At 41.0% G+C, this 24,513-nt stretch overlaps 1 protein-coding gene across 4 annotated transcripts in view; it reads left to right on the forward strand.

Moving 5' to 3' along the window:
* The first annotated feature begins 851 nt into the window (after positions 1-851).
* Positions 852-24,513, forward strand: part of iqsec3a (IQ motif and Sec7 domain ArfGEF 3a) — a 102,339-nt gene continuing 78,677 nt past the window's right edge. For 2 of the 4 annotated variants that reach the window (XM_069700349.1, XM_069700350.1), the window contains exons 1-2: positions 853-1,614; positions 19,651-19,731. In XM_069700349.1, the coding sequence (XP_069556450.1) occupies positions 998-1,614; positions 19,651-19,731 (698 nt within the window). In that variant the 5' untranslated portion in view covers positions 853-997. Of the gene's footprint in view, positions 1,615-19,650; positions 19,732-24,513 lie in introns of those variants that run through there. The other 2 variants (XM_069700351.1, XM_069700352.1) reach the window with 2 other exon arrangements.

The following is a 24,513-nucleotide window of genomic DNA, read 5'->3' on the forward strand; positions in this document are numbered from 1 at the left end:
TTGTCCAATTTCAGTCGCAATGCAACACATTCCTGCAAACATTTCAAAATACAAGCCTCGTTAAGAAATGGAACTCAAGATGGGTTTTAATTTGAAACAAATACAGGAAGTGTTGAGTTTGTATAGTGCATATTGCAGTAATTTGATTAGGGCAAACATCAAAACAAGGCTTAGAATTGATGTCATGAATCAAACAATTCATTTTAAATGTCAATATGACAACTTTGACAATTACACTTATTTTGTAATGGCTCTCTTGCTTACATATGCTTGAGAAATTGTGTTTTTTGATGAGATAAGTAAACTTTTAGCAGTATATTATCAGTATATTCATCATGTAAAACACACTAAGGCATTATTTAAACAGTCAGGTGAACTCATGTTTGTAAGATCTGAAAAAGGTTTGAAAAAAACCCGTAAATATTTGAATTACTTCAGAATTACAAATCATATGTGACAAAAGATTAGATGAGTTCACAGAATATCTGTATTATGTTTCTGGACCAAGGTTTGCAGTTTAGATCAGCAAGATTTAGCTTCTATAATTAGAATCCCTTAAAAACTAAATCAAATTCTTATGAGATTATATTTTAGAAGAGAGGGGTTGAAATTCATGACGCTAAAGGTGTTACTTTCCACGTGAATCGTGCAAAACTGCTTCATTATGTGACCTGCGTGTTGACATCACTGGTCCACTACGGCCACGCCTCCGCACTCTGCTGATGCTGATCCCCCCTTGCATCAGCACCATTTCTGGTATCCTCAAAGCAGAGAGAAAGAGAGAGAGAGAGAGAGAGAGAGAGAGAGAGAGAGAGAGAGAGAGAGAGAGAGAGAGAGAGAGACTGACTATCCAACCTCACAGGAGCGTAGAGGCGTCAGACTGCCGCCACAGCATCCTGGTTACGCACTGCTCACAGGCCCCATCGACGGATCACAGCGCCAGAAACAGCTGAAGAAGTCAACATAGCAGGGCACACGGCCACAGCTACAGTCAGTAATGGAGAGCCTGCTGGATAATCCAATGAAAGCCGTTCTTTACCTGAAGGAGCTGACCACTATCGTCCAGAACCAGCAAAGCCTGATCCAGACGCAGCGCCAACGCATCGACGAACTCGAGCGAAAGGTGGAGGACCTGATCGGAGAGAACCGACAGTTGCGGGACCCCCATCTCTACGTCCAGCAGCCCTCTCAACATCATCACCACCACCACCACCCGTCTCATCGCAGCACCAGTCCCCAGGCGCCGGCCCACCTCCATCAGCACCCGGGAAGCAACAAAGCTACGGCTCATCTCGGCCAGCAGGCGCAGCAGCAGCAGCCGTCGCCACCGCCGCCGCCGCAGCAGCAGCAGCAGCAGCAACAACAGCAGCAGCAGCAGCAGCCGCAGATTACCGGTTTATCGGCCCAGCCTCAGCAGCACCCGACTCCCCCAGCTCCATCTTCCCACCACCCTCAGCAGCTGCAGCTCGTTCCTACCTCGCCGCAGTCGCCCAAAGCGAGCCAAGCCAGCCCTGACTCCGCCGAGGAGGACAAGAGGAGCCCGTGCTGCAAGTCCCTTGTTCCGCAGACTCCCACCGCTCTCTGCCGCTCAGTTGGACTGGCCAGGAAAGCGGAGTAAGTAGCTTTCATGCTGTGTGCACTGCAAAACAATGTATATCTTAACAAAATATTTGAAGCAAATTACAAGGACTCTTCATGTCTAATATTAGTAATAATAACACAAATCAGCTTCAGTTTTCTGGATTTTTATCAGATGCAAGTGAAGCCTTTTCCCAGATGACCTTTAACTGAGATGCTTGAGTCTCAAACAAGTGACATTATTTCACCCTCCTGGCGGGCTTCATTGCAAGTAAAATAATTAATGTTAGATGCAGTGACCCCAATAAGGTGTGGGCTAATTCTGCAGTGTGCAAGACTGACTTTTTTTTAATAGTCCAAATATAGCAACTGTGTTTGGCCAGAAAACTGTGATATCCCCAAAGGCCATCAGATGGACATGTAATGTCATGGCCTGTTATCACCCAAGACAGGGTGTCAGCTGAAAATTTGGAAACACTTTTGACGGGAGCGGTGACACAACACACACACATCATTCAGGAATCTGGAAACACAATTAATTAATTAAGCAGCCTATGAAAAGACACTGTAAAATAAACCCACAGACACTGCATGAGCTCTGAGCTTGATTGCACATGATTTGACTTTGATTAACTTCACATCCCCTGACAAGCTGAGGCTTAATTTTCTGACAGGTAATTCAAGCTCCTCCTGTATTTCCACATTATTCACTCAGTTGTTTCCCTGTTAAATCAATTGAATGCTTAATGGATATTGATTTTAAGGACTCAGTTTGGCACCTTAACATTGGTGGATTGTTAATTTTGCATCAAGGTAGCAGACTGACTACTCAAGGACTGAACACTGGAGTAAAACGCATTTTTCAGGAGACTATGGTTAAATGTTTTGGTCAAATTGTTCCTGAAGAGATGCTGTATGTTGTGAGGTCACAGTGCTCTGTTTTCCTGTGCCCTCTTGTGTTTTCACGCTTTGTATTAAGAATGAGAAAAGTATTTATTTTTTAAACAGGTCTGTTTTTAGGCTCAGCTGAGGTTGCAGTTTCACAGGTGCCAGGAGAGCATGGTGACACTGTAAACAGGCATTGTAAAACAAGCAAAGTTCCAGCTCTTAAAGGCATAATATCCCTGACTTTGAGACAAATGTCAGCGCTTTAGTTTGAAACATACCTGTATGGAAGTTTGATTGTTCGGGCTGTGGGTACAACTGTAACAGTTTATTCCTAATTAAGACACAAGCTGAAAGATGTTACATTAGAGGACCATGATCTGGAAGGAATAAAAGCCAAGATAGAAAGACATTAGCGGCTGCTTATAAATCACCTTTCAGCTGCTTCAGTTACTAATGAGCCTTGGTGAGTTTGAATCTAATTTTCTGTACGCGTGTTGTGATTTTCCCCATTTTGGGGCTCCAAATCAAAATTTTGGGTCAATAATAATTGCTAAATCACTGTATAAATCAATAGAAAATTAATCAAAACCCATATTAGAATAACCATTCAAGACATTTCAAGCAAAAAACACCAACATGTTCTAGCTCATCAGTTGTAAGAAGTCGCTGCCTTTTTTGTTGTTGCCGTATTTGATAGTTAAATGCTTATTTGGGGGTTTAGGGATGATAATTAGACAGAATAAGTTACATGAAGACATATACTCTGGCTTTACAGGCCTTTTTTTTTGTTGTTTTTATCATTTTCTGACGTTTTGATGACAAAATTCATTGATCAAATAATCAATAATGAAAATAAACACTGGTTTCAGGCCCTACATGTCTTTTAGGACATTGTTTAAGGGTATAGGAGAGGGGATAAAATAACCATGTACTTATCCTGCATCTCTGATATCAATGAAGCAATTATGATCAACTAATATTTCTATTTTCTTTGATGTTTTCCTATGACTTACGGTTTATATTGTGCATCATATGACAACACAGATAATACTTTACGTTTAAAAACAAAAACTCAATGATTTGAGAAATGCAATTTAATGTGGACTTCTACAGTGGTTTGATGAATGTTCATAGGCATATACGCGTACATACATTGATGATGAAAAGCAGATTTACCATTGCTTATTGACACTGTGGCAAAGTAATCTAGATAAGCTAAATTCTTGTTTTCCTCCCCATCTTTCATTGAAAAACTGCAAGTGCAGCCACAAAGTCTTGATCAGACAGATCTGGATTCTAACAGAGCGAAAAGTCAGGACTGCAGATTGCTGAAAGACAACAAAACAATGGTATTGTCTTGCTCGTAAACATAAGTTCCACAAAGTTGCAGGTTTGTAGTGACTGCATCATGTTTTTCTCCTGGACCGTCTTGTATCTTACTGCATTCATGTAGCCTCACAAGCCCTCTGTGGCTCACTGCAGAGAAGCAGCCACACAACATTTTTGATCAGTGTCACACAAGTCCCATTAAATCCCCATCAATTCAGTGTTGTAAAACAGTAAAACATGAACACCTCCACTGTTTATAGGCACTGTGTGCGCTGCAGAACTGTCCACACTGCTGGATGCGTTTTGCTTGCCACTATCAAGGTCATATGCATTCCCTCTGCCAGAGCTACACAGTTACGCACACACACAACGCTGTGCGCTGAGCCCCATCTGTTCCACTCGGCTGCATTTGCATTGTTTCTGTTAATCCAGATAGATTTATCGTGCCATTAAGTCATAATTCCTAAAGAGCGCAGGTCAGGAATAGTAGGCTATACACAAACACTGGATACTGGAAAGAAACACGCGCTCACAGCTGCTATCAAATAGATTTTCCGAGCAACGGACAAATGCACACAAACCTGAACAATGTGAGTTGCACACAATAAATGTCAGAGGGGGGATTGAATAGGAATGTTCATTCGTGATTTACCAACCTGACAGTTTTACAAAATGATGAATAATGAGACAGAGGGATGAAGAGAAGGGGAAGCACTCAAGAGAGCACACTGTACACTATGTTATCCTCAAATGTAAAAGCAGTGATACATGAAATGCAGGACACATTAAGCAGCATTGTAATCTCCACTTACAGCATTGATCCTGGTCAGACAAGATGGTGTGTCGCTGTGCTGTCAGTGCCGCAGGAGGAGTGATACATTTCTAATAACAGGGGGGAGTGACAGGGGCACGTGTAAACCTAAGGCGCGTATGTCTGTATAGCTATCCATGTCATTCATAGAACCATGACTTCTTGTTATTACTTTTACTGAAGGAGGAGTTAGTGCTATGCAACAAGTGCTTTTGTCTGACAAATCTGGGAAAAGCAAATGATGTCAGAAGAATTTTACACCTTAAAGGAAAAGTCTGACATTTCAGGAAACGTGTTTTGACTACAGCAGTCACCAAACTAACAGTTACGTCCTGTTTCCGGTCTTAAGACGTGAGACCAGTATAGCTCTTTCCATTTGACCCTTATCAAGAAGGCAAACAAGTGAATTTCACCAAATTTCTGGAAGCTACTATTGATGGGTGAATACACACTAAACCTTTCACTATAAGCATGCCCTTATTTATAAATCATGCAGAAACAAGCTGAGAAAACCTCACATAAGTGCTAATGTGGGGATTTCACACTGTCTCATCTGCTGACTATAAAAATGTTTTTTTAAATTATTATTTTCAGTAATTTGCAATGGCATAAATGGAAATGAAAAACACAAAGGAAGTGGAAAACATTTACTTTACATATAAATAGACTGAACTCTAGTTTAATTTCTATAATTTTTCTGCTGCATTTGTGTGTATAAATCGTGAAACGATTTCTTTTAAAATCTTTAACTGATTCGTAATAAATCATAATCAAGTGCTGTATTTTTATAGGCCCCTGTTTATTTTCAGTTCAATTTAAAAACTGTCAAGTCTCACGTTGGGTAAGAAAAGTTGCTTAATAAAGTAAAGACATGAATGCGTAGATGGCTGAGAAAAAAATAATCCAAACTATGAGTAACATCGACTGATTGTTGCATTAAGCAAGGAAACAAGGAAGCAGAGAAGTAAACAAATAATACCCTGAATATTCGGATGTAATAGATTTCCAGCTTAACCACCATTTTCCCAGCTCAACTATGTGTTTTTTATTTGATTAAAGAGGAGCAGAAAATCCATTTGCAAAGCTCTAAATGAAAAATTAAATGCTTGCTTTCTCCCATCATGCATTCCTCATCTCCTTCAGTGGCATAATTTGAAGAATGCAAATCAAGGCCGCCTTCAGCTTCGAACAGTGAATGTGGCTGAAAAGTTGTTTCTGGTATGAGCTCAAACTTCTCAGACGGAGAGTCTGAAGTGTTGCAATTGCGTTGCTCAGGCTGAGGAAGATTCTTAGGGGGCCTGTGTAATCTGAAGGAAGCCTTCAGCAATCTTGTCTATTGCTCTTTCTTCCTCCTCTCTCTGTCAACTGCGCCTCCCACTCTCTCAGCTTCAATTGTTCTTATTCTCATTTTCTCTATCTTTGAATTCCTGTTCTTTGCCTACAAATGATATCTTTGTCCACCTCTCTCATTACTCTTTTACCTTTCTTGAATGTTCTTCTTATCGTTTTTCTCACTTCACCTCACTGTGTCTTAAATTTCCCCTTTTTTTTATGTCTCTTTCTATCTCCGTTCCCCTCCCCTTCTCCCTCTTCTCCGTCTTCCTTTTTCCTGTAATCAGCAGCTTATGCTAAAGGAGCCACCTCTGCAGTCCTGAATCAGTATTCAGACCCGTCCTCTAACCATCAGGCTCTCCACCACTTAACCCATCTCCTGACCGGACTGGAGCCTTCAGTCCACCTGCTCCCTTGCTCCTCTGTGTACACTCTGGGGCTGCCAAGTGTGTGTGTGTGTGTGTGTGTGTGTGTGTGTGTGTGTGTGTGTGTGTGTGTGTGTGTGTGTGTGTGTGTGTGTGTGTGTGTGTGTGTGTGTGTGTGTTAAAATGAGACAGTGTGAAGGCTGGACTGTGTGTGTTCAGGAGGGAGTCACGGAAAGTGACAATTGGTGTTGGCCAGGTGGTGTGTTTGTGTGTGGCGCGTGAGCGTGTGATAGGGAGCAATCCCATTGCCTGAGGTGGAAATCCCAGGGTTCTCATGTAGCTCCAGGTGCTTCTCTGCTGCTTCCCGACCTCCCACACACACACACACACACACACACACACACACACACACACACACACACACACACACACACACACACACACACACACACACACACACACACACACACACACACATATATTACACACAAAACCTAACATGCCGCACGCCACCAGGCAGCCTGCATGTTTTTCCACGTTGGTTGTGACTCTCTGTGCACCCACCATGTCCTCGTTTTCGTCGTGCTGGCTTTGCACCAACTAGAGAGCCGAATGTACCCCACCTCATAGGCCATTTCCTGCCTGTAACCATCGCCTTCAGTAATAAAGTGGAATGTGCAGATTGCACTTAGAGATGGGAACCCAAGCGCGCGCACACATACAGTGTAGCATACATTACAGAGTAGCCCTGCTGAGTGCCTGCTGGATGCTGCAGTGTCTTCTTGTTCTGACGTGCTCAGATCAATGAGCCTGGATCTTTGCCAGCACAGTCTCCGACAGCTAAGCTAACCCTTTAGAGCCAGCCTTGATCTCTAGGCACGATATCCTTATTCTAAAGCAAGTCTATTGCTTACATCAAAATATCAACCAGCCTTTTTTGTAAATGACATACACCAGTGGGACTTTACAGAAGCAATGTGTAGTCGACACAAGGTTAAAGTTTAGAGCCACAGCGTGCGTTGAATATGGCTCAAAATGGTGGGAGTGGTTTGGGATGGATGTCCGATTCTGGGGCCAAGGGTTTATTGTCTCAATGATGGCAGAGTAAATGAGTATGGACTTTGTAGACCATCTATGCCCCCAAAGAATGGCAGCTATTATGATGGGGTACTGCTCATAAAGGGCAGACAAGGTGTGGGTCAGGAGAAGTGAACTCTGGGGGCTACTTGAAAGTGAACCATGATAATGAAGAAATGGTTGAGAAGATGAAGAATGTAATGGTGTCTGTTGTTTGGATTCAATATAAGGCTCCTGAAGAGAAGTCAAAGATCTTAGAGCTGCTTCTGCAGCAGACAGTGAGGCGTAATGAGAATTAGGTACTTGGAATGGCTGATATTGATGAAGGGATGACTGAAGGAGCTGGGCTAGATCTACATCATTACTGGAGCGAATTTGCTGACGCATTGCTGGAGGGGCAGGGGAAGGGCGATGGATTTATGAAGCTCTTGGGGGCACCTCTGCGGTGAGTCTGTGAAGATTATTACAAGTTGAAAAAAGCATTTAGGTGTTGGGGAGGGAGGGAAAATAGAATCGACCAATAGAAAATGGAAGAGGAGTTTAAAAAGATCCAGCTCGGTTTCTCTGAGGTGGGACCTATTGACTTGCTGGATGAGGTTCTTGCTGTGATGGCTGTTAGGAAAGAATTAGAAGCAGCAGAAGTGGTCTTACTTGGTACAGATAAAGGACAGGTAGAGGAATATATGATTGGATAAAGGACGTATGTGCACTGGATCATCACCTGAATCCGATTTTCTGCATGTTTGTCTTGTCAAAGACAACAATGGGATGGATTTTGGGACAAGAAAGGGTGGATGATGAATCCAAGGAGTTCAAATGAACTCAGTGGTCTTTTCCATCCCTCTCTTGTTCTTTCTCTGAGCCCCGTTTTTCTCTCGCTATGTCTCTTCTTGACATTCCCCGAGAAGCAAACTCTCCTCTCTTGCAAGCCTGTGCTCTTTACTCTGCTTCCCCTCCCCGCCGTCTGAATGGGAATCACGTCTGCTCGGTTATGACAGGGTGACGGCTGCTGCTGGGATCCAAATCATGAATATCACATTTGGTGCGTAGTGCTTTTAAATTGCTTCATTTCTCAGAGGATGTAGCTGCTGGGTGATTCCTGAATCCCTGGAAGAACATTAGCTGCTTTCATGCACAAGTTGAGCAAAGCGAAAGACAGTCCCAATCGTCTGTAAGCCGAATGTGTGTGTTCATATAGTCAGGATTGTGTCTGTTTTTGTGTTGCGGTGTGAATAGGACATGAAAACTATTGCTGTAGGGAAAGATACGGGATAATTTAGGGGCTTTTACATTCATATGTGTCTGGTAATCCGGAGTTTAAATTGCTTAGGTTTTGTATTACTGGACACTTCTGTTGGTCAGGGGTATTGTTTTGATCCAATTTAGTTGTGAGTGCAAATAAATAGGCCTGCACTGCTCAGTATCTCTGGAAATGGTATAACATTACAACAGATAGAATCCTCTTAAATGTGGTCAGACGCAACAGCATCAAAACAGTTCAAATCTATTATAAAGTTGATTGAAAACTTTCATCCATAAATCAAAAGTGACACAAAAAGTCACCCTTTCTTGATTTTCCTTTTGGTTTTTATTTCAAGTTCATCCTAGTTTTACATCCTCATGAAACTCTTAGAAACTCTGCCTCTTTTTAAATCTCAGTGTAAAAATACAAAGCTGAACACATGGATGAAGTGGAGAGGATGAAAGCCCCCCAGGACTGAGGAGTCTAAATGTTGTCCCGGTTTTTTTTCACGAGATGGCTAAACTGCAAACAGTTCCTTCCTAGTATCCTTTGCCTCGATGGTTCCCAATCAATCAAAATGACAAACTCTGGCTCAACCATGATGTTTGTTCTGAATGTGGCTCCCAAATGTCACCTTGTCAACATGCTGACTCACTGAAAGACAGACGTGTCATGTCATCCTGTCCTTGACACATCCAGATGCCTCGCATGACATAATCTTTTATATGTAAATGTTGCACGCCCATGTTACGGCTCTGCAATGAATTCGGATGTTTTTGTTGATAGTCATGTTACGCTTGCTGCATAGTGAGTAGCCTCTGTCATGGTTGGAGGTAAATTATTCAAACATCTGATGGATGCATTTCATTTCTTCTCCATGCAAATGAGCAGCAGGCCTAATGAGCAATCAGCAGAGTGTGTGTCATTAGTAGGAAATCTACATATTTCAGAGTTGTGGTTGCAAATGGGAATGCCATTGGTGTTGTCATCTAGTGTGACTCAGTCTGACTGCATATTGTAAACAGATAATGCCATGATATAACCAAAGCTTTCCTCTATGTCAAATTATTGCAGTTAGCTCTAAAATAATGACATATTTCAAATTGATATAAAACAAATATCTTAAGCCTTGGTAAAGATACAATACTATTCTAAAGAGCTAGCTGCTTTAATAGCTGCTTACCAATACTATAATTTAATAGCGTAAATGCACAGCTTTTCATTGTGGAATTAAAAAAAAAAAAAAAAGATGAGGTTCAGATGTAATAATTCACAAAAGAGACCCAAGAACATGATGCAGAGGCAGAAGTAAAAGTTGAGTCTCAACTTAGGTTTGGTTTTCCTGCCTAGCTTTTTCTATCATTGCTTTTTATTTAAGTGAGCAGGTGGAGGCAGAGTCCAAAAATAAATGCAGGGTGAAAACCACAATCAGGACTGTAACGTAACACTAGAATGCTATGGCACATGGCAGTAAGACAGGCAAGGAGGCAAGTGGCAAGGGACCAGTAAATATTCTCTGAGGTTGATTAGATAATGAGGAACAGGTGAGGAGGTGAGTCGGGACAAGTCACGTGAAACGACAGCAGAATTGAAACATGCATACATCACAACAAGACTGAATGAATGAATGAAAGAACGAGCAGACTAAAAGCCCAAACCATGACATGCAGATGTAATTAGAGGATCACTAATACACCTCTTGTATCTTGCTGTTAATTGCTCTGCAATCCATTACAACCTGTTTTATCTTTCAGCACAAAATGTGCTAATGGGTGGCAATTAGCAGCTGCTAATGTGTGCAGTGTTGTAAGGAAACAGATGTGCAAGGAAACAGATGTGCTAACCACAGACTGACTGGAAAGTTACGCTAAATTTTAAAGTGTGTTACACCAGCATTTGCCCTTCAACAACTACACTGGAATTCCTAATGGACGGACAGCTCTGTGGTATGACTCTCTGTGGTCAGTGAACTAAAAGAAATTTAAAAGAGGGAACAGTGCAGTTATAGAAAAAAAAAAAAAAAAAAAAAAAACTCCACCCATCTGTCGAAGAGATTTCAACTCTCAAGAGCTTAGCACTGAAAATCCCTTAACAGACAATCGTAATTGTTTTGCACCATGTGTACCAGTGTGCATGTGTGTGTCTGTCCAAAGATGGTTTCGCCAGCAGTTAGAGTATGTGCTCCTGTGCGAGCTGAGCAGTTTGAGCAAAATGTCTAATTATATGAGATTTTTTTCAGGGGGGGACCAATATTGTGATTTGTACTTTGATTATTTTCTATGACTTGAACTCCTTGTGTTTGTAGTGGAGACCGAATAGATAGATAGGAAACATTACTGCAACGTTTTCTTTCTGCATCAGTAAATACAATGGGAAAAAAAATTCCTACATCTTTCAATGTATTATATTTATGTAATACATTAAAATAATATTGTGATTAATTATATAATAACGATGAAATAAATCAAAGTGGCAATATATTTAGTGTTAGCAGTTACAAACTGCTGGCAGGTATCATTTGACAGTATTTTCAAATCAGATTAATGATACCTGTTGATTGTTCTGCATGTTAGCTTCTTGAGCTTATTTAACATACTGACTGGACAAACAATTTCACAGCCCCGAATCTGCGCTTTCGCTGTGTTGGCTAACTTCAGTGTTTCCTTCACAGACTGACAAGTCAGACTAATTTACAGCCCCGAATCCCAGTGGTCTCAGAGGTTTTCGGAAGAGAAGCTAAAAATATGATCTGCTTGAAAGTTTGGAGATTCAGACATCTCTGTCCATCAGCTGTCTGTCAGTCACATTTGAAAACCACCAAAATACCACTCTGTTGGTCATTTATAACTGACAAAAATACCCTTTTGAACACAATAGTAATTTTTTTAAATGTTAAAATTAATACAGACTTCTATCCAGAGAGTATAAGCATAAGACTCTCCTTCAGAATGGATATTAATTGGATACGGCTGAGTGGATTTTTTGGTGACAGTTGCATTGTCTTTGCAGGTGAAATACGCTGCAGCCTAATAACAATTCTCCTGCAAGAAGACTCAACTCCTGCCATTTAAAAATAGTGTGCATTCGTGAATTATTTATAGTTTACAGGCTACATATTGCTTTTCATAGTAATGTTAGGTGTATAACATACTGACATTTTAACTTAGTGTAATCTGAATATTATTGTAGTTCATTTGTTGCCCTTTGCTCCTTGTCCAATATCATCTCCATGTCCACTGTAGCATTGTCCAAGCACACACTCGTATGCACAGCAGCCAAACATTTGCCTAAGGAAATGTCAGGTATGGTTAACTTTATGACCTAAAGTAATGTTCAAAGCCATCCACCTAGGACTGCAAGGCACGGCAGAGCTGATTGGAACAGGCACTGCATGTCCAATCAGCTTTCTTGGCCTCCACAACAGATCACACAAAGTCTCGACCGAGCCTCAACCATGATTTAATCAGAATCAGAAAAATGTTATTGATCCCCGCAGGGAAATTGTTTTATAATAGTGGGTCAAGATCATGGAAGTTGTAAAATTATACAACATAAGTAGGAAGACAGGAAGGAAGGACCTCCTGTGACGTTAAGTGGAACATTAGGCATCATTAATCTGTGGCTGAACGTGCTCCTCTGGTTAATCAGAACACTATGTTGGGGGTCGGGAAACGTTGTCTATCATTTAGAAGAATTTTGACAGCGTTTCCTCTCCGCATTGTCCAGTTCCATCCCGAGATCGAGTCGGTTTTGACCGGAAGAGAGGTGTTCACACTGAAGTTTATACCTACAGAAGTTGGTAGTCAGTCTGCCAGTCTGTCTTTGTACTTGCCATTTGACGTGAGAAAAACATTCCAGTCAATACATTGAAAGCAGTATTGCACAGAAGAATATGTCTCCTCAGACCACCTCTTTACAGTCTTGATGGTGGTGGGTTGACGCAAGGTCTGCAGGTGGACTGAGTTGTGGACTGCTCTGCCTGGGGTGACCAGGGTGATGTCGCTGTAGGCCTCTTTAACATTAGAGTACAGCAGGTTCAAGGTCCTGTCATCCTTAGTAGGCAAGTCTGCAAACTGTGTGAAAGTGGTGAGAGTCTTGTCTCAGTGTTGTGATTGTGAAATCCCCAAAATTCATGAAAAAACCACCTGGGTACATATTGTTGCGGTAACAGATTAGATGACGTCACAGGCAGTTGCCAGATTAATGGAGAGGAGGAATGTAAATAACAACCAAGATGGGTGAAAGCTCCTTTGGTTTTGTACTACTTGCTGGCGGTTCAGTGTCTGGGCTACAGAAACATTTCTTCACAGTGACTGGGTTGCCATCATATGTTGTTGAGAAAAAAAATATGTTTATGTATTTATAAATTCATGTAAAATAAATAAAATTTAAAATCCTGTGCAGTAGAGGGGAAAAAAAGGGGATACATTCATTCAGCTACTAATTTACTCACTTACTCATTGGTATTATTCACACCTGTGGGAACACATTTGTTCATCCACTAAGTTTGTGCTGCTTTCACATATGTCACTTTTATAAATGATATACTTGTTTGTATGTGCTTTGCAGTGTGGGCCTGTGTTATCTCTTTATAAACATTGGGGTTTGCCTCATAATAGATTGTGTTCACATTTGGATAGCAATTAAAGCTTCTTGTCCTTCCCTTGCACTGTGGTTACATCATCAACCCCCGTCTGTCAACCCCTTGACGCCAGGATTACATCATGAGGTACGCAGTGCCATGGGGAGGAGCTGATGACTCTTATCAGTGATGTCATTGGAGGTTTTAACTTGGAGCAAATCCTACAACAAGCAAATGAGATAATCAGAACATGCAACCTGAATGAGTCATTTGTGTGGGAACTGGAGGAAAGAAGTTATTGTATGTGGATAATGTGGGAATTTGTCTTCTTTTATGTGTACATCATCTGCTTGGATGCCATCTATTTCTTGTTCTTACGCTTGTCATGCACAAAAACAGACTTTCTTCCTGGTGGAGAAATCCAGGACAAAAACACTCAGTGCAGTATTTAGGGCTCCACGAATGTATAAATGAAAGTAATTCCCTTGACCACAACATGTATGGCTACCTTTGCTGATCTGGACGATGAGATTTTCCTCATCAGCTCAAACCCTGGCTGATATATGACAGTCATATCAGTTTGATAGCTGTTCAGTATCAGCGTGAAGCATCGAAAAAAATGTGTGAAATTTGACCCAATGCCAAGTCATAAGCAGATGGCCTTGCAGCAACACAGTGTAGCTTGATGATCGATATGAGCTGCTAAAACTGCTCGATAGTGAAGGCGCCAGCTGGAGATCAGATGAAAACAGTAGGAAAAACGGCTGCTTTCATGGGAGACAGAATGCCTCTCATTTCTGTGTCGTGTTTTCTAGGTGATGTTATGGGGGCAAGCGTTTACACCACTGCTAATTCGGCCATCAAAGCAAAGTGTCTTAAGTGCAAAAGGTCTCATAGTCGGCATTGTGCCTCGTAATCAGTCTGAAATGCCATTTCATTCTTGTATTCACCCTGACAAGATGTTTACGCAAGCAATCAACGTAGAATTTGCATCAACATTATCTACAGTTAACATGGAAGTCATAGAACAGTTGTTGGGAGCACTTAGAATTAATAGGTTATAAAATCGATTTAAAAAAGCTGATCCAAAGGTTGCTACTAGTGTTAGTCTGTGTCTTTGTTAATCTCTAATAGATTTGAATGCAGAATCTGCAGCCAAAGGGACAAGATTCTGGTAAGAACAAGTCTTTGCCTGGAAAGACTTGGATCCCCTAAAATATTGTCCAGAGCCTAAACCTTCAGCAGACTGATAGCCGATGGCCTCCGAAATTGTTTCTACATGACGTCTGCCACTAAAAGCCCACAGATATGTCCCAATGTTGCATCAAATTTGACTGAAGAACAGCTGATGTTTATTTCTCATCCAGTTGATATAAATCCAGCTATGTATCAGTCCTGAACCCCCTCAGCTGACAGAGCTCTTTCCAACAAGTGAATGCCAGAAAGTGGTTCACATCTGTTTTTCCCACGGGCTCATCTCTCCCTGATTCTCTGCTGATTTCGTCTCTTCCATAAAAAAAAAAAAAAAAAAAAAAAAAAATCGTCCCTTTTAAGTTTTATTGAAGGGGGACTAACATTTGGGAGTTAAGTTGAAAAATAGTGTAAAATGTTGAGGGCCTAGAAAACGTCTTTGATTTTCAGGGGATGACATCAAAACTTGAAATTTACTGTTAATATTTTAAATGGTGTATATTTTTTCTTGTACAGCTGCTGAAAATATCCCCAAACTGATTACACACTGTTGATTTGTGTCCTGGTATGTATTTGAATATGGCTAATGTGCACCACATTTTCTTTTCTTTTGCTCTGAAGTTGCCTCCAGCTTACATGTTATGAAGATGATTTCAAGGTGGGGGCTTGTATTGTTCATGCAGACATGCAGAGCTTTATTGTGAACTGGTTTCATATTTACTCTCAAATGCCAGAGCGTAATCAAGTAGGCCACGATGAGACAGAGAGAGCGTGAATATAAAGCTCGAATGTTGCAGCTTTCCTGACCCTCGCACAGTCAGGAGTTTTCTTCTTTTTTTTTTTTAAAGGGATTGAATACAGGGACCATTTTATATATATATATATTTTAACTCCTCCTTTGTTCGCTTTCTCTTGGGAAAATCAGTCTTGCGCTCTCAGTTTCGCTTACAGAAGGCAAGCTAAGCCGCTTTGGACAGCCCAAGAGTCCATGCTGACGTAAACCTTTCAGGGAGTCTTTTTATTTTTTTTATTTGCCGTGTGCATGCGTAAAGAAATTTATATATCAGACTTTTAGGACAGAAGAAAAATGAGGTGTGTGTGTGTGTGTGTGTCTAAGAACGATGCATTTCTCATCTAAGAAATGTTTGATTTAGTTTAAGGAAAAGATGCACGCCCGTCATCATGAAGCACCGTGTAAGTGGGTTAAATATATTTCTCTCAGAAAGCCTAACACCCTTTTAGCCAGTAAAACATAGTGATAAACTAGCACTTACAGTGGCTGCCAATTTGCCAAATGGAAGTGAAGCATTGCAAAAACATTTTGAGACTCCCCTCCTTTTTTGGGGGGGTTTAACAGGATCAAAGTGCTTCTCAATAATACAGTGACGAGATGAGCTGACTTGTGAAATCCATATAATATATTAGATGACCTAAATTAATCTCAAGGACTGTGATGATCTCTCTGCCGACATGGAGTACCCTGTTCTCTTCCTTTCCTTTTCCTCGGTGTGAGGTAACCGGCAGAGCTGCTTGGTTTTTAAACCCTTTCTCAGTGGAAGATTATTTTGCTGAGGATTTCATTTGAATCCATCCACTGGTGCTAAATGTTTTCCTTTCTCTTTCTAAACTATACTCCTGATTTGACCTTGACATTAAAATTAATTTATTTTCCGGTGTTACATCAAAATCAACATGGAAATGAAATAATGGCAACAAACATACAAAAGTATTATTTTTAAGCAAACAGCCATGCAAACTCAAATGCTTCCACTATTTTCAATATGTTTTCTTCCTCCAAGGTCAATACTATTTGTATTTATCATGTTTGGCCTTCAGGGGCAGTCTTAATACTACACATTATGTTATTTCAATAAGCGAACATGTTCAGACAGCTATTTTTTTTCTCCTGACTGCCAGGAAATGGTCTGCGAAAACTAATCAGTCAATTATTGCGAGCTTTGGCCCCCCTCCCTTTCCCTCTCTGTCTCTTGCCTCGAAGTGTATCATTTCAGTGTGCACATCTTTTTTCTGCCTTGAGCCGAGGTGAATCAGCCAGAGAGCTATTGACACAGCAAAGCTGAATTCAACACAGGGAGGAGCGCATCGACAAACACATTAGACACCAGAAGTTAAAACAAAATACAATGAAACCACTGTGTGTAAATTTCACTCTCCCTCCCACAGACACAGTGTGTGGAAGAGCTTATAAAAGCTTATAGATTTTTTATAGGTGGTATTAGGGAGCTTAGGCCACAAGGGGAACTGAGTCAGTGGTGTGGAAGATCAGAAAGCAGGTCATGCGAGTTCAGTTTAATCTTTGGTACTCGCATTGATCAAACACGGCACACTGTTTGAGGATGGTGTGTGTGTGTGTGTGTGTGTGTGTGTGTGTGTGTGTGTGTGTGTGTGTGTGAAACTTGAGGCAAGGATTTAGAGTCTTGCAAATGTTCTAATACAAAGGCGTGGAGAAGAATCCATGTTGATGTCGTGTAGAGGAAATGTTCAGGAAAGCCTGATCTTGGGAGTGAGTGGATTGTCGTCACAATAAGTGGGCTTGTGTGAGAAAGAAAGATGGAGATTAATTAGGAGATTATAGCTTCAAGTGTTCTCATATCAGCACAACTTGTTTCTATGAACAGATTCATGATATATGACATGATAGTTGACTTTTATTTCGTTTTGGGTGGGTATGAGCTATCTCTGTGGCACAGCTGTGGCTTTAAAGGTCCCCCCAAAAACAAAAATTGTTATTAAAAAAAAAAAGCTTGAAAGCTGTCTTTGAGCCAGAGATCGAAGCAGAAAGAGATAGATGTTTAAGATTAATTAAAGGGACAGCATTTTGAAAGATAAAAATAGTTCACCTTCTTTCCCTCCCACATTAGTTTCCTTTGAGGCATTTTTCTCCATATTTGGTGAAATCAATGACTCAAACGTCTTTGAGGTATTGACATGGTTTGACTCCGTGTGGATATGTCAGATATGAGTGTGTATGTGCGCATCGTCTACATGCGTGTCATCATTGCAGGCAACTGACCCCACTGCACCCTGCTGCCATTGCTGACTCAGCAGGTTTGGAGTCTTTAATTAATGCCTGACTAATGACGGCCAATAATTCCCAAACTGAATGCAGTTCAGACTTTATATTCAGTTTGATAAATGAGTCCTTGATTGTGTAAATCCATGTAAACCGAAGAATTGCTGCCAGGACGCCACCCCTGTGAATGTGATGCGCGGATTTTGTTAGGTTTGAGAGAGTGAATACAATTACAACAGTATTATTGTAGCACGGCCGATTTGCGTCTGTCAACCTGAGTGTTTTATTTGCCTGACCTGCAGAGTATACAGCCTTTATCTGTGTGAGCAAGTGTCTCTGCTGTTCCAACACTCGTACTAATCTGTGTCTCCTCAGAGACTGCCTGTGTTCTGGACCCATTAAAAATGGCCTAAGCGGTGTCATGGTCGTTAAGGCGAACACAATTAGAGGAGCCATTAACAATGGGAATTAATTTGCCATCATACCCTCCCTGTACTGTCTGCTATTGTTGCTGTCAAACACCCCCACAACCTCCTTTCCAAGCTCTTTCTCCACATCTCATTTCTGACTTTACAGAGCGAAAAGCAGCACAAAAAGAGGCTAAACATTCTGTGCTTTCATGGGCGAGCCATTTTGGGATCAACCTTCCCAGTCAAAAAAATCCTAACTAAGGTTTTTCAAGGACTCTGTGCATTGTGTGATAAACTATTGATCGTCACAGTGGAGCGCAGGTCTATTAGAAGGAAAATATTGACATTGTCCTGAGCTGAACCTGCTCTCATGCTCTTGAAGGAGAAGACATAGAGGCCATCTTGTGTTGGATCAAAAACGATCAAAAGACGATGAAGTGGTGATAAGGGATTCGAAGGATTGGACCAGCTGGGAATGCTGGCTTTGCTTTCTCATCTTTATGTCTCATCTCTCTCCTCTCCGTCCTTCCCTATGGCCTGGTTCCAGGGACAGGACACGACATATGGAAAGCTGCTGCTCTTCTTTTTTTTCTTTTTTTTTACTGGTTACATCTTTTGACAGCAGGAGTAATTGAGCAAATTCCTCTTTAGTGCCTCTAGCACCCGGCACAGGGGGAAGGGGAGTCGCTGAGAGTGATGGGAAATCAGTGAACAAGGGACAGAAGGAGAGGAGAGGTGTGGGGGGGGGGAAGGGATGGTATTGAATGAAGAGATGGAACAAGGCTGAAAATCAAGAATGTGAAAAGTGTGAGGCAGCATCCAGTCAGAAGGGAGGGCAAACTGAGGGAGAGAGGGGAGCAAATGCACTCATGGCTTTCTCACATACGCGTTAAAGTTTTATACCTCTGCTCTTTCCTAACTACATTTTAGTATCACCTTCACCTGTGACTGTATATACATAGAACAGTCCACTGAAATAGGTAAATGTCTTTTAAAAAAAAATGCTTTGAGGGATTATATGTAGACTTTCTGCAGCCACTTATTTTTACAGGCACTAAATAGTACTTATTTCTCTTCTGCCAAAACAGATAAATTGCTTTTAGTTTTGCAGGGTTTTATTGTATCTGTGTAAAAGCACTTTCACACAGCCAGTTCGTGGTCATTGACTGGAAAAACAGAAACTGCAAGGTTGGAAGAAATGCTCAAACCCGACTACTAAAATGTAATTCTTTATGATAATTCTTTGTCCTGGAAACGGCTTTTCTGTGAGGATGGAAAAATGAGAAAGGAATCCATTACTCCCATTGCATTAGAGCTAAAATTATCAGTAAGACTTGGGAAGTCTGTAAGGCTAAGGCTAAGTTGTTTTTATTATTCATTAAGAAAAGAAAGCCAAATATTTACTTCTTTTCTTTGGCATAAATTACAGTAAACTGAACTGGTTTTGAACATTTTCTAATATTTCATTGAGAAAATGCATTAATGATGAAAATAAGCGTTCATTACATTCATTTCTTAATTTTTTTTTTTTTTCATAAAACAGCTGAACCATTTTTGCTTTGTTGTGAATTTTCTTCTGGATTTTCCTCCCATTTTTGAGAAAAGAAACTTTCCAGAAACAGTCTGTTCTTCTGTCTCTGTCCGAGGTGCTGAAACATTCAAATATAGTCAGTGTGCCTGTCTGTGTCCTGTTGCTGAAACCCTGCATGCAGTCTCTTTGAGTCTATCTCCACGGTGATGAAACATTAAATTATGACAGCCTTATAATCTTGATATAATATTCATTTTGTCTCTCCTCTTTTTCACACAGCAACCAAACAGTGCTTCACCAGTTCTGCTGCCCGGCCCCGGAAGCCCCTGAGGGGGAAACCTCTACTGCCTGTGTTCCCAGGTAAGACGACTGCATCCTTTGCAACATCTGCACAAATGTTTCCTTTTCTTTTTTTTCTTTTTTGTTTTTTTTACTTACGTTTCTATTTTAGGGAACTTTCTTTTTCTTTTCTGTGATTTTTAATTGCAGCCACAAATCATGCATCCTGTTAAAAGCAGTGCTGCAGCAGCTACCTTAGTCAACACAACTACCCCAGCAGCGGTATCCAAGTTGAAGTGGTTGTAAATGCTTCAGGTTCTTCCAGGGGACGAGCTGCATTACTTCCCATCCATGATAACAATTAGTCAGCGGGACGAATGTCTTAAAATAGCCGCCTAAGTTGCAGACAGAGAGTCACTCCTCATAATTTTCAAATGTCTTGTCACTACAGCATGGGTTTTGGGTCTTGTTGAGGCTGAGATTGTTTTCTGAGTAAACCTAAGCTACACTTGTAGTGATTTGATATTTCCACAGAGTCTTAGTGCCGTGTTTGTCAGACTTACGAGACAAATACACTAGAACACAGTAATAATATCCAAATCAATAACATCAAGATGCCATTTCCTGGACAGTGGTCAAACACTGAACAATGGGGAAAATATTACATTGAGCTTAGTAGGCAAAGCAGGATGATGATGCAGTTATCTTTTTGTGGCAGATCAGTACGTGTCAGCGTCAGACCTGATGCTGCTTGTTAACAATGGTGTGTGAATTCCAAAAAGTCTCTTTTATTTCAATAAAAGTTTTTTACGTCAGCCAATTTCAAAGCTGTGGTGTTAGTTTGATGTGATAATTTGCACCTACTCTCCTGGGAAACATGAAAAATAGAGCAAATAATAATTAGCTGGTGTAATGATTGTACTTTTGTATGACTATTAGCCGGCTAGGTGGATTTGAGGCAGCATAGAAATTCACATTTAGTGTTGAATAGGTAGCCTATAAACTATAGAATTAGAAAAGCAAGAAAAAACAATTAATAATAAACAGCTTGGACAAGGTATTATCTTCCAAGCAGAATTGACGGCACACATTATTTTTTGCCTCCTGCTTTTATTTACCCAAGTGCACTCTGGAGTTTTACTGAAAATGATGGCATTCATGTAGCCAAGGCCCATCAATAGCAATTAAGCCCCCCCCCTCCCAAAAAATAAATAAATAAATAAATAAAAAATGGCTTGTTTGTTGTGGACTGTACGTTTCACAGGATTGCTCTGCTGCATTGTCTGAGGATTGGCAGAAAATAGCAGAGAAGCAAACGCGTATTGATAGAAAATGACAGCCCCCACAGTACTGGACACAATAAGGAGAAAGAAGGCTGCAGACCAACAAGCAGCAACACAATCACACACATCAGTCACATAGATGGACTGAGGGGCAGAGATGTAGAAGAAAGGAGAGCAGTGAACTCTCGTTATTACATTTGTTTTCCACTTTAAAGAACATAAAAAAGCTTCATAAAGTCATTTATCAGATAAATCATCACAGCGTGGTGATTAACTCAAAACCCATGTCGGCTACAGCAGCTGTTGTCACAAAAGTCACTTCATGCCTTTATTAAATATAAGTAGAGATTCTATAAGCGGTGGATAAAATTACACAGGAGTGACTCTCATAAGATCAAAGCTGGAGGGAATTTGGAAAGGTGGACAAAAAAAAAAGACAAGAATCAATTGGAGTTCAGCAGCGTGAACTTTGCTTTAAAGGAGGTGTTTGGGGCTGTTGTGTTTTGTGATTGATTCCTTTGTGCATAGGGACTATTAGCCAAAAGGTACAAAGTGCACAACAGAAGGACCTTGCGAACTTGCCCCCGCCCCCCCTGAAGCAAACCACTTCAAAGTGGGACTCTCTGGGGCCGAGACAGAAAGCAGCTTGTGGTTTTTGTCTTTCCTTTCTGTTCCTGTTGCGTCTTCTCTCTTTTTGAAAAGCTGTATTCTGTTGTTGTTGATTTCTGTATTTCCGCATTGTTGTCAGTGATTTGTTGATCATTTACTCACGTGGCAACACCACATCACAGCGACATAACTCCACACGGCACCCATACCTCATTGCATCCATCATCACTCATGCTCACTTCATTCGGGCTTGTCTCTCCACTGTGGTCACGTTAAGTTTCAAAGAGCCATGTATGAATATGACCTTGTAACGAAAGTTCAATTATGTATGTTAAACTACCATAATGCATTGATGTGTGTACTGTAGGGTCTTTCCCATGCTGGAAAATGGTGAGCCTTCTTGTTGACACATGTAATGCATCTGTGTTCTTATCTTAAAAAAGTTCTTATCATCTTGCATGCTTTGGCTTGGCAGTGATTAGAGCATAGCTCCCTGTCTATCTGTGTGTGTGTGTGTGTGTGTGTGTGTGTGTGTGTGTGTGTGTGTGTGTGTGTGTGTGTGTGTGTGTGTGTGTGTGTGTGTGTGTGTGTGTGTGTGTGTGTGTGTGTGTGTGTGTGTTAATGTACATGTGTGTTGGCCAGTGTGTCACTGCGGTACAGATCGCATACAGTCGATAATTTACATACTCCAGGAAAACACACAACATTGCGCACCAGATCAGCAGGGACAGCCGTAAAGATTTAGTGGCCGAGGAGATTTAAGAGGTTATCACGTCACCTCACTTATCTTTGCTTAGTTTTCTATCCTTATTTATATGTTTTTAACCTCAGGTATGCAGCATATTGTTATTTTCGAAGGGCGTCAAACAATCCAACATATTGCCCCCCAAAAAAGAACTTAATACTAATGGATTTGCTAGTTTCGTTTTTTTAATTTGTCTTATTTCTATTTGAAAAGCATTATATTTTGGACTCACAGTTCCTCAAATGGTGGGTGTAAAAAGGATGTATAATGTTGCCATGGACTCAGTGAGTTCAGTAACTTGAACCCTGAGGGTTTTTTTTTAGATGTTTTGGTAAATTGCTAACATTAAAAGGATGCCAAAATTAGTATACGTATTGAGATTGCAAACAGGAACTTGTTGGCAGTCTAGCCATGGATGTACAGACATATTAAAAAGTCCTTTCCAATATGATTTCAAAGTGGATGTTTAATGATGATTTGCCTCAGACAGAGTGATATCCTCTGAGTGTACATGACTGAAAGACAGGCATGTTTCCAGATTGAGTTATGACTCAGAAGAATGAGCGTGCAATGTGATGCAAAATGCAAACCCTGCAGAACCACACTAAAACAAAAGTGGGTAGATTCTGATGTCTTGCATGATTGAGAGGCTCCACACCAACAAGGCCTCATTAACATATACAAAGGACAACTCGATGCCTCTTCAGGGTGAACTGAAGTCCTCTTTCACTCGCTGAACCTGACGGACAAAGTGCATTCATTGATATTTTATTTGCACCGCTCTTTCTACTGAGAGTATTTCAAGCCTCTGTGTCGGAGAGGTCAGCTCAGAAAAAGGGGAACCAGCGTGAGCTCCTGTAAGCACTCAATGTACCGATTTTAGACAGTACTTTGTTATGGTTCGTGTCTGTCTCCACCTGGGGGGGTTTTATCCGATCAGATCAGAAGCAGGAAACAAGCAGGTATTAATAACACGGTGTGTGTGTGTGTGTGTGTGTGTGTGTGTGTGTGTGTGTGTGTGTGTGTGTGTGTGTGTGTGTGTGTGTGTGTGTGTGTGTGTGTGTGTGTGTGTGTGTGTGTGTGTGTGTGTGGGATCATTTAAATGAGCAGCGAGTCGGAACTTGTGAGCTGCAAGGAGAAGAGAGGATTTTTCTGTCACATATAATGAGGACCCTAAGGAGGCTGGAAACTCATCGTGACAGTGTGGCCACTCTTGCCAGGCTTTAAGGAGGCACCAGAGGGTTTCAAGAATACAGGGGATTTGTATTCTGGGGTCACAAAGTAAGATCTATAATCACTCCTGGAAGGGGCTGATAGTGCGGGATGGCCACAGCCTTTCAATTAGGAGCATGAGCCATCTTCTGCTGCCGTGTGCTAAACTCGCACTCGGGAGTTCTGTTGTTACTTTTACAGTTCCACGGGACCTTCGGTTTAACTTTCTGCTTCACAGCAAAACTGAGAATTGCTGCAGTCAACACACTGGGCCCCAGAAAACCCAATAAGTGGAAGGAAAATATTATTAGTAGAATATTCTGCAGAATATAAATAATGGCACTCAGGAAAATGCCACAAGTAGAATTATTACCTTTTAAACTGGCGGTGTTCTTTTGTGTGCATGCAAAAATCACTGCTTGACCAAAATAAAGCCTCGCTAGCCTTTAGTGTGATCAATACAATGGTTGAACTCTATTTGAGTATTTAATACTATAAGAGTCAAATACACACTCATTCATGAAACCCCAGTAAGTCAACACTGTGTACTCTAGTGGCTTCATCTGAATTGAAGCACAACAAAAACATTGCAAGTATCTTGCACTTGATGAAACTTCCTAATTTATGTTCACACTTCGATGCCACTGTGTGAAATTTACTGGAGAGTTTGGGATCACGTTCAAATAAGTTTTCAAGTGAATATCTTGCGCCGTGCACTCCTGCTTCAGAAGAATATTTTTTGCAGATGGTAACTGCAGTGTTGTTGACCTGTCCAGTATATGTAGGAGACATACTGTCAGCTGGTAAAATAGGAGGTGTTGGCACTACCAGCAGATCAAAGAGAGTGAAGCTACTTGCTGTCTTAAATAAATAGCCAATTAATGGTTGGCTATGGTTGATTAGAGTTGTCACTTAGAACTTTCAAAGTCCAATATCTGGCACTCACAGAGCACAATGCAGCAGAGATACCCCGGAGTAAAGGCATGTAGCCACCATAGAGACTGAACACAAATA

The sequence above is a fragment of the Brachyistius frenatus genome, unplaced genomic scaffold, assembly GCF_029030835.1.
Source record: "Brachyistius frenatus isolate BFR_SWC_R1_liver_20210118 unplaced genomic scaffold, ASM2903083v1 Contig_33, whole genome shotgun sequence".
Lineage (NCBI taxonomy): Eukaryota > Metazoa > Chordata > Actinopteri > Embiotocidae > Brachyistius > Brachyistius frenatus.